Source organism: Akebia trifoliata, chromosome 4 (genome assembly GCF_017979445.1).
Source record: "Akebia trifoliata isolate Shusen 1 chromosome 4, ASM1797944v1, whole genome shotgun sequence".
Classification (NCBI taxonomy): domain Eukaryota; kingdom Viridiplantae; phylum Streptophyta; class Magnoliopsida; order Ranunculales; family Lardizabalaceae; genus Akebia; species Akebia trifoliata.
In genome coordinates this window covers 20,629,006-20,639,222 of record NC_141378.1, presented here as the reverse complement: position 1 = coordinate 20,639,222, position 10,217 = coordinate 20,629,006, and the positions used below count along the sequence as shown (strand labels likewise).

The window sequence follows — 10,217 nt, the reverse complement described above, 5'->3', positions numbered from 1 at the left end:
CTCCATAAAAGAGTTGTACAATATATCGAGTCAATGTGAAGAATAATTCAAATAGAAGAATCCATTAATCATTTGCGAATGTTATTAAAATTATGCTCCCTCATGATCTAATTGTCCCCAAATCTCAAAGATTCGGGCCACGAATGATAATGAAATGAGTCAGCCGAGTCATCTCAGTCTTGGACGATTTTTAATACCATGGCCCTACCTTCACCTCTGGGTCTACCACCTCCCTCAACACCCAAGACTAAAATCTTGCAACATTTGGAGAGATTTAGCGACTAGTCATATTTAACTGTGCAACCGCAAAAAATACTTCCAAAAGTTGAATCTCTCTCTCTCTCACACACACACACATAGACGACGCTTATAGAGTTCTTGTGTAGATAATTAACAAATAAAAATGGAGGAAACTGGTTCTTCTTTTTCTCTCTCTAGCCTTCTTTGTAAAGAAAGTGAATCGTTTTTAGATGAAGAACAGATTGAAGAAGGACTCTTCATTAACTTTAACAATTACCCTTTCTCAGAAACTGAAGATGATTATATTAAAACTCTGATTGAGAGAGAAAACAGTTTTGAAATCAAAACCCATGGAAGATCTTTCAACGATTGTTCCACAATGATTGAAGATTGGTTGAAATGTGCTCGTTTTGATGCCTTTCGATGGATTCTTAAAGTGGGTCTCAATCCATTTTCTTCATATATTTTCAAATCTTTGTCTTATTTTTTTATAATGATTTTTAAGTTGAGTTCTCTGAGTTATTATGTTTATTTTGTTATAATCAGACAACAGCATTTTTTGGATTTGGCTTCCAAACAGCTTATTTATCTGTGACTTATTTTGATCGATTCTTATCGAAGCGTAACATTGATGTAATTAGCAGCCCTCTCTACTCTGTTCTTGATTCTCTAATTGTTCCTTCTTTTATTGGTTTGTTTCTTCTTCTTTTTTTACTGAATCTTGTTGTTTTTGACAGAATGGGAAAGATTGGGCAATTCGATTACTATCGGTGGCATGTTTATCTTTGGCTGCAAAGATGGAAGAATGCAGTGTTCCAATTCTATCAGAATTTGGGAAAATCAAAGAATATTACTTTGAAAACAAGGTGATTCAAAGAATGGAACTTCTGGTTTTAAATACTTTAGAATGGAGAATGGGTTCAATCACTCCTTTTTCTTATCTCCATTTCTTCATCACCAAATTCAGCCATGAATCTCAACCAAAAGATTTAGTATCTAAATCTGTGGAACTTATATTAGCCATGATTGAAGGTAAATAACAGCTCTTGACTTATATTTCACATTGATGTTTATTGAAATTTATTTGATTTAGTTTGTTTTATTTGATATAGAGATGAACTTAATTGATGATCATCGGCCATCTGTTATTGCTGCGGCCGCAGTATTAGCAGTGTCGAATAAAAGATTAACAAGAAAAATGGTGGAACTAAAGATGAATTTGGTATCATCATGTGTGTCTCTTAAAAATGTGAGTCCTTTTTCTTTAATTTTCATCAACTTTACAATTTATATCCTCAATATTTATTGAGAAAGAAAGAATTTTGATAAATGGGTCTTACTTGATTATGTTTCTTTACCAGGATCAAGTGTTTTCTTGCTATAATCTAATGCAGAAATTAGAGATGGAGAAATTTAAAATGTCAACTAATGTTCTTGAGGACTCTTCTCTCACATCTGCTTCTGAAACTAAGAGGAGAAGGCTTACATTTGATGATTATGATCAAAATTATGACCTTAACAAGGAGAAGGAATTCCATTGAATCAAACAAATGGATCTCATTGTGGGTCATGAGATCTTTATTGGGTATGGATTTGTGTTTTTTTATTTTTATTTTTTCAATTGGGTTATTGGTTTTTAATGGGCTGGTTGGTTATCTACCATTTCATGGATATATGATATGGGTTTGAGTGAGGGTTTCTATTTCCAATACTAAACATGTCTGATCAAGAGACAACAATGGAGATTAGGTTGAAAAAAAAAACACTTTATCCTAAAGTGGAAAGCTCCCTAAAAGGGGGGAAAGTTAAACGTGTGGCCCAAGAGAAAGAGGTTGAAGAAGCCATGAAAGACTGTTTATTAGAAGTGGGGCTGTAGTGTTTTTATTGATGAATGCTACTGCTTACCCACTTATTTAATTGGTTGTAGTATTTCTTTGTGATAGAGATTTTTTGTACATCTCTTGCAACCCTACCTTTTGATGGGGGGCTTGAGATGCTTCAATTCCTGTCTCTTAAAAAAGCTGATAGCAATGAAGAGAGGGAGGGGAGCTGTTGGTGTGATTTGATGCATCTGTGTTGCATGTTGACCATCAAAAAGTATGTAAAGGTAAATGTCATTAGATTTGTTTGAATGTTGAGGGGTTCCTTTTGATGGAGGGCCATGCTTTTTAATGTTTGCAAGGCTGTGTTTGGTCAGGAAAACCCACCCAGACATTGTATGTGGAATCAAAGGGATTTCTCTGCAATAACTTGATGATGTAAATCTTTTTATTTTTATTTTTATGTATTGGAATCAAGATGGCCAAATGGGCCCATGTTTTTTTTTTTTTTTTTTGTTACTTAAAGTTCAAATTAAAGATATGTGAGAGGTTTTATATTTCTTGATCCATTTCACGATTCACATTGCTCTTACTTGAGCCTCATAAATGGAACTTGTATTGTATGAGATATGCTTGAGTTTATATATTGTGTTCACTTAACTGGACTGTCTTTACTTCAAATATTCAGCATTGGCTTCTCTTATGGGCAGCATGGTTTTAAAATCCCAATTTTCGGATCAGATAAGTATTGGGGGTTTATCCAATCCGACATACATGGCTGAGTACAAACCTTCTCAAACAGGTGAATACCAATTCAACATTATTTGGCAAATATATATTTAGTCTTCATTTCTAATGGGTATTTTGTTATAGAATGTATAAAGATGTTATGATCACAATGTCGCATTCTATACAAATCACAAACACTTGATTCAAATCATTCGTAAATATATACACCAAATTGATTTACTCAGCCGTGTATTAAAAAACTAGCCAAGTTGTTAAAAAAAATCAGTCTATTTCAACTGGTTTTGGCAGAGTTAATTTTGATTGGCTTGATCAATGCAAACTTGCAGGGGCGGAGCTCGTAAGGAGCCAGTGGGGGCAATTGCCCCCACAGAACTCTGAGATACCCTTGTATTTTCAACTAATTACATACCTCATTTGCCCCCACTCCCTCATCTCTCTACCCATTTGCCCAAACCCTCTCACCTTCAAGCTCTTCAACCATACCATTAACTATAGTTTGCCTCTAAAAGAAAATGCTGGCTCCACCCTTGCAAACTTGGCCTAGTTTTAAAACCATGTGGGTACGGGATTTTCAAGCATTTAACCAGAAAATTTAACCATCGTATAGTTAGGAAATTATCATTTGGATGGGATGAAAATTTGTTGAATGGTTGGGATCAATGGGTACATAATTTCACTTTTTATACTTTTTTTTATATTTATATTTATATTTATATTTTATTTAATTTAATTTAAAAAAAAAATTTGGTGTGTGTGTGTGGTGGGGGGGAGAGGGAGAAACCGACTCATTGCACGCCACCCATTATCAATTGCAATCCATCACTTAAAAATTCGCCTTTGCATTCCATTTAGATGATTACACTCCAAATTTAACAGAAAAACTATTGCACTCCTTTACTTATTCTTCTTCTTCTGCAACCATGCCCAAATAAATTTTTGTTGGTTCAATCATTTTAGTATAGTCTAATCTATGTGCAAACATGACAAATCCCTTGTAATCACCATGCATCCAGATTGACAAACTAAGGAAGGACTGGTTTTGTCCATTTTAAAGTCATTGTGAGGTTTACGGAACTCACTAGGGTCCATGTCCGACACTTTGAGCTGATCAGTAATCATGGAATTCCAAGAGATAAGATCCAAGAATAGGCTTTTACCAATTTCTAAACAAAGCCTAAATAGAGATTGGAAAAACCAATAACTTCAATTGATGCCAAAGATGAATACGGCCCTAAATCATAAGATTGCCATAATGAAGTGCAATTAATCGAGGTTTAAAGAATAAGCATTTTTTTAAGGTTTGAGTGCAACCAACAACTAGAAGTGTGCAACTAGTCCATCCCCTTTTTTCCCCCTTAATCTTGGAAAGGGAAGTCATTTTTTCCTGGTGGATTTTCCAATTTTAAGCACGATGCCATTTTAGCCAACTTGAGTTTAATAACATCAAACAAAACTTGGAGGTTCCACAACCAACAACAAATTGGATCCAAAATAATTAGGGTGTGTTTGGAAGACGGAGTTGGAGATGCAACTCACACTTACAAGGTTTGGATCGGAGTTGTTACTCTGCTCCAACAATTTTACTATGCTCAAAATGCTAAAAGAAAATTACGATTTAAAGTTAACATACTACCATAAAAACTACAATATTTCCCTTCAAGCCGGGGCTTTTGCCCCAGAATCCCAAGCAAGGGGCGCATTGCCCCCTTGAAACCCCAAAACAATATCAATGCGAAATTTGATCCATAGAAGTCTTGGCTTGATTGAATCAACACCATCAATTTTATTTTTTTGCTAGGCAAACAAGGTGGTTAGTTGTCAATGTGAAAGTGGGTTCATTCAGAAATTACCGTCAATTCCCAATACTTTAACCCCCAACTTCATGACCTTAAAATCAGAAAACAAGTTAAAAAGGCGAGATCCAAATTTTCTTCAAGACGACACAATACTAGAGTAATTGCTTCTCTCGTGCACACACACGTGCATGCACATGCAAAGGCACGCAGATAAGGTAGATGAGTAATTGAAGATGCATGTCATGTGATCCCTACAAGTACAGTGTTGTGGGTGTGTAGGGTGAACATAATGAGAATGGAGGAAAGAGGCTCCACCCTTTCTCAATGCCTTACTGAGAAAAATGTAGCTTAAGAATGGTGGATGGGGAAGCCTCCTGGCTGGCTCTGTACTATAAGCTCTCTTTGTCCATTTACTATGATACAATAGGGTAGACCCATATAGAGTGCTTCACTGTCCTGACGCCCATGTCGCTTATGTGCAGTAGTGTGGGACTCCCTTCAAGGAATCATTAATTTTATGAGACTATGAAGCCCTAAACATCATTCATGATTTGAAGTATATCTTAGAGAGAGAAATTTTTAATAATACCTCCTACTAAATTGGTAATATTAGGTTTACGCCCCGCAAATTTAAAAGATTAGATTTACCACTTGACCTAAAGTCAATGTTTTATTATTATTATTATTATTATTATTATTATTATTATTATTATTATTATTTTATTATTATTATTATTATTATATATATGATTTAATGGTGAAATTTTAATTTTAATTTTAATTTTTTTTCTAATTTTGAAGGTCATTTGGAAAAAAGTCAAAATCTCACCGTCAAATCATCAACAAAGAGCAATGTTAACTATTGGTCGAGCGAATATTACTAAATTATCCAAAAAACAAATACTTGATGGCTAGAGTAGAAATCAGAGTTTTAAAAACTGAAACAAATTGGTAGTTAGATTGAATCTTGGGACTACGACTGTCAAGACCCGTTCTTATAACTATGTACCAAAATGTCCTCTCTAAAAAAATACAATCTCTTTAATACTCATTTTATCAAATATTAGTCAAAGAAGGATTTGTTTTAGAAAAAAAATATCTTAATTACCCTTTCAATGAATTTAAGAGTATAAAGAAATGTCTTTGTTTCAAAGGTTACCCCTTTACATTTCTATGAATATTTGAGATACCCCTATGTTTATTGAAATATATATAATAAAAAAAAATTTAATATTTAAAACACAATTTCAAAACTTGACCAGAATGTCCATCGAATTGAATCAACTCAAAAACTTGCAAGTCAATTCAAATGAGCCAAATAAAATTATATGAAATTTATAAATTTTCCTAAAATAGTTTTTAATAAATAAAAGTGGCCAACTAGTTGCACACCACCCATTACCAATTGCACCCCACACTTAAAAATTCCCCTTTGCACTTCATTTGAATGATTCCACTCCAAAAAAGAAAATATTACACTCTTTTCTTCTTCTTCCCCAACCGTATACCCACATATGCATAAATTATTATTAGTTCAATCATTTTTGTATAGTCTAATCTATATGCAAATATCACAAATCCCTTATAATCATCATGTATCCCGAGTGATAAACCAAGGAAGGATTGGTTCTTATGATTTTAACACGCTTAAGAAACTTGTTGGAATCGAAGATGAATAAGTCCCTAAATTGTAAGATTATCATAATAAAGTACAATTAGTAAGTTAAAATTGATTTTAATAATAAAAAAAACATTTTTTTTTGTTAGAGTTCAAGCAACAACTAATGGTGTGCAACTAGTTGGTCCTTAAATAAATAAAAGAAATTTGTATCCCACAGAAATATTAATAAACAAATAACTCATTCCAGTTTTTCGCCTAACTTGATCTATTTTAGAACTTACTGGACCAAGTTGACTCGAGAAATTGGTTCCGTTGAATATAGGCAGAGTCACCGTCATATTTTATACGAAATATTTTATTTGAAAAACCTAAAATTTTGGAGTTGAAGATAAAAATGTTACCACATTCCATTATTACTTGTGGGGTCGTCGATTAATTCATAAAAGTAGTTATTCTTAATTCGGAGAATTTTATGAATTTTTTGAAAAATTCAAAGAATTTTGTGACTATGACCTCTACAGATTTGTTCTAGCATGACAGGTAACATAAGTCTCACCATATCCCAACTATTAGAGTTTCTGGTTTGGTCCTTAATTCATCAAATACTTTCCACTGTTTCAGAAAAATATTAAAAATGACATAACGCGTAAAGATAGGGCGCGTGAAGATGGTGTCATGTCATGTGGAGGCCCTCATTGACGTCCCATGTATTGTGTTTATTGTTTATAGTTCCTCATACTGAAACACCCTTTTCTTAGTGAACTCCACCGTACTAAATTCTGTCTAATTTTATTTGTCCATTTTAGGTACTTGAGATTGAAAAAAAAAAAAAAAATCATTTTCAAGAAAATATGAATTTTGTGAAAAAGTGGTCACAGAAATGATGGAAGAATTTGAAGAAAAAAAATTTCCACCATTTCATTGGCTAGGAAAATATCAAAACAGGAGTTGGTTTTGAAGATAATTATAAAGAGAGCTGCTATTGGCACCCCTAATTTTATTTATTACATCTTAATTAACAATAAATAAAATGAGTGAATGATTGAGAATAAGTAAAAGTTGGGTTGCCAATAGAAGATCTCTCATTTTAATTTTTTTTTGTGCTACATTTCTATTTTTTTGGGTGGGTTTAGGATTTCATATGAGCCTAATCATAATTATAAACAACTACTCAAATTGTTTGAATGAGTATTCTAATGTTGAGATTATAATTTGAACCAAACCTTTCTAATGATTGAAGGGTGTGTTTTAATCTTTAATTGGTGTGAGAAATAATTTAAGAAATTGGGGTGTAATAAGTAAAAATTGGGATGCCAATAACAGCTCTCATTTTAAACTTGTTTTGTCAACCCAAAACTTAGTTGAGTCAACTCAACCAGATCGGACATTGGGCGAAAAATTAATTTCAAGGGAAAATAAATAATCACATTTTTCTATGAAAATCATTATCCCCTCTGTTTTCCATGGGCAATTATATAGATCCTTACGAATTAGTAATCATCAAACATGTTCGGAGACAATGTACGTCATCCATACGATCATAATCAGAACTCCGATATCAATGTGTTATAATACCATATAATTGGGATCAAAGTCCTGCCTTCACATTTAAATCTATAGAAAGAAGAAAAAAAAAAGCAGACCTTATCACAAAATATAAAATGTAGATTAAGTTTATAATTTTGATTAAGTAGTCACACAAGCTATAGACCATATTATTTTTAGTATTTCTTTAATATGATAATGAGAAAAAAAAAAAAAAAGGCAGAGGAGAGGGTAGTTGACACCAATTTTTTTATTTTTTTTAAATGTCCTTGGCATTCAAAACATGTTCCATTTAAACTTACTATATCATAAAATTATTTTCATTGAAAAGAATAAAATTGCAAACATACCTCCCATAATTACATTAGTTGATTTTTTTTTTTAATTACAAAAATATCATTCTTAAACTATTTTCATAATTGCTTTTATCAATTTTAAAATATCAATTTTTTTTTGTGTGTGCAAGTTTTATATTTTCTAATGGTTCATCTTTACTCTTAACTCCATCGAAACCATGCTTTGTAACATTATCCAAAAAAATATAATGAACTACTTTTCTTAAAGTTCAATTATTATTTTTTCAATAATTTTGAAAGATATATGGGCAGAGTTTATTTTTTGAAAAGGATTGGGATCCATAGACATGAGAAAACAAAACTAATGGTCGGGATACAACTCATATCTTTGATAATATGCCATGTTATCCCTAAGATAAATCTCGACTGTTGGATCCCACTTTTTTACTCTTGGAATTGCACATTTATTTATGAGTTTATTTTCACGAGGTTAGTGACAAATCCCAACCGATTTGTAAATAAGAAAAGTTTGCATGTCCTAATCTAACATGCCATACGTAATAAACTCACCGCTACTAGTAGAAGAAATTCTTTCAAATTTCAACAATTATAATGACCTAAAAATGTACAAGAAGGACCTTGTTCAATAGTAATAGTTCCTCGCAAATATCTCATTCTTGGTCAAAAACAAATTCACAGGATTTGAAAACCAATTGGAGCTCATTTTTTCTCAATAACGAAGATTCTTTCGAATGTTACAAGGTACAGGAAGGAACTTGTTCGGTAGTGTCAGAACTTCCATATCATTCTCGAACTTGTTCCCTCGTGATTTTTGTCGGTAAAGGATTTGGTTTTGGTCTTCTAGTTTTCTTCAGACACATATTGTACTGAAAGTTGAAGCCCCGAAAGCAGATAACAAATAGATAACCAAGTGTTTTTTTAATGCCTTAAAAGACACAATTCAGATCAAACAATCATCAATGTTCAAGAGACATGGTTGCAATTTAATAGTTGCATCCGCTAGAGAAGAAAAAGATGAGTATGTCTGGTGCATGCATGCACGCACATACGCGCTTAGCATGGCACTGTGCGACACGAAGTGACTTGGCTCATGCATGCATGTGAGAGATGCTTACATACCACCCACCACTCACTTATTTCAAGTGGGACTAAAAATTTCCCACAGAATTAAAAGAAAAGCAAAATTGCAAGAATGAAATTATTGACGTGGGCATTATTTGGGATTTATATTTTTATAAACCCAAACATTGTAAGATTCAACTAGTTGCATAAAATCATGTCCTTATAGATAAAATGTGGGACTAACAAAGAAATATTAAAATAGTTGATAGTGTCCCACCTAAAAGTGAGCACAAAGATGACCAAAATATCGTAGAAAACCCCTTAATGTTAATATAAAACCTTACACATTAACAATCATATCCGCACACAAGTAACAACTTTGCTTGTTTTAACACGTGTGTGCCTCTGTGGTTCTCTTTCTTCCCTAATGGGAATACAACATTGTTATTCCCATCAAGAACTAAAAGGATAAAAAGAACGAAAAACATTGTAAACATTTGGGTGAAGTAAAATGTTGTATGGTTCAAGAAAACATAATAAAATCATGTATTCACACCTGAAATATGTGACTAACAAAAAAATCTCAAAAAAAAAAAAAAAAACAGAACCTTGTCCACCTAAAAGTAGGCCCAAAGATGACAAAAAGAAAACTCACAAAATCCAAATTTTCATAGCAACCCTTGAAACATATAGCAACTTCTTCCATGCAAGCTTGTTGAAGCTGTCCATCAGGGTCTTGTCGTCCCAAAGATTGCAATATTTAAAAGATTAAAGTTTTTATGGACTCACAAGCATAGTCACCAAGTTGGGATTCGAGAATAAATCGGAAAGGGGAAATTTCAGCAAAAGAGAAAAAGTAGAAAAAAATATTGGGAAATCAATCTGTGTTAGGGTTGTACGTAAGTGGTGCTCTCAAATTATAATATATCCCATATTAAAATACAATGATAAATCATAAAACCCCATATTGATATCATCCATACTTGTACAAAGAGTGTAACCACAGTCCACAACACATTCAAAGTTTCAACTGAACATGCCATACAATTTATTTAGGTACACTAGA

General features: G+C 32.8%; 1 protein-coding gene across 1 annotated transcript; it reads left to right on the top strand.

Annotated features, from left to right (window-relative positions):
* The first annotated feature begins 276 nt into the window (after window positions 1-276).
* Window positions 277-2,634, top strand: LOC147404411 (cyclin-D5-1-like). The gene is made up of 5 exons (XM_086437735.1): window positions 277-676; window positions 787-873; window positions 978-1,272; window positions 1,353-1,489; window positions 1,602-2,634. The coding sequence occupies exons 1-5, from the start codon at window positions 404-406 to the stop codon at window positions 1,779-1,781; spliced, it is 972 nt and encodes a 323-aa protein (XP_086293861.1). The 5' UTR covers window positions 277-403; the 3' UTR covers window positions 1,782-2,634.
* The last annotated feature ends 7,583 nt before the right edge of the window (window positions 2,635-10,217 follow it).

Coding starts and splice junctions, on each gene's coding strand:
- LOC147404411 (XM_086437735.1), top strand. CDS start 404: ATGGAGGAAACTGGTTCTTCTTTTTCTCTCTCTAGCCTTCTTTGTAAA. Junction 874..977: donor TATCGAAGCGTAACATTGAT/GTAATTAGCAGC, acceptor TGTTTTTGACAG/AATGGGAAAGATTGGGCAAT. Junction 1,490..1,601: donor CATGTGTGTCTCTTAAAAAT/GTGAGTCCTTTT, acceptor TTTCTTTACCAG/GATCAAGTGTTTTCTTGCTA.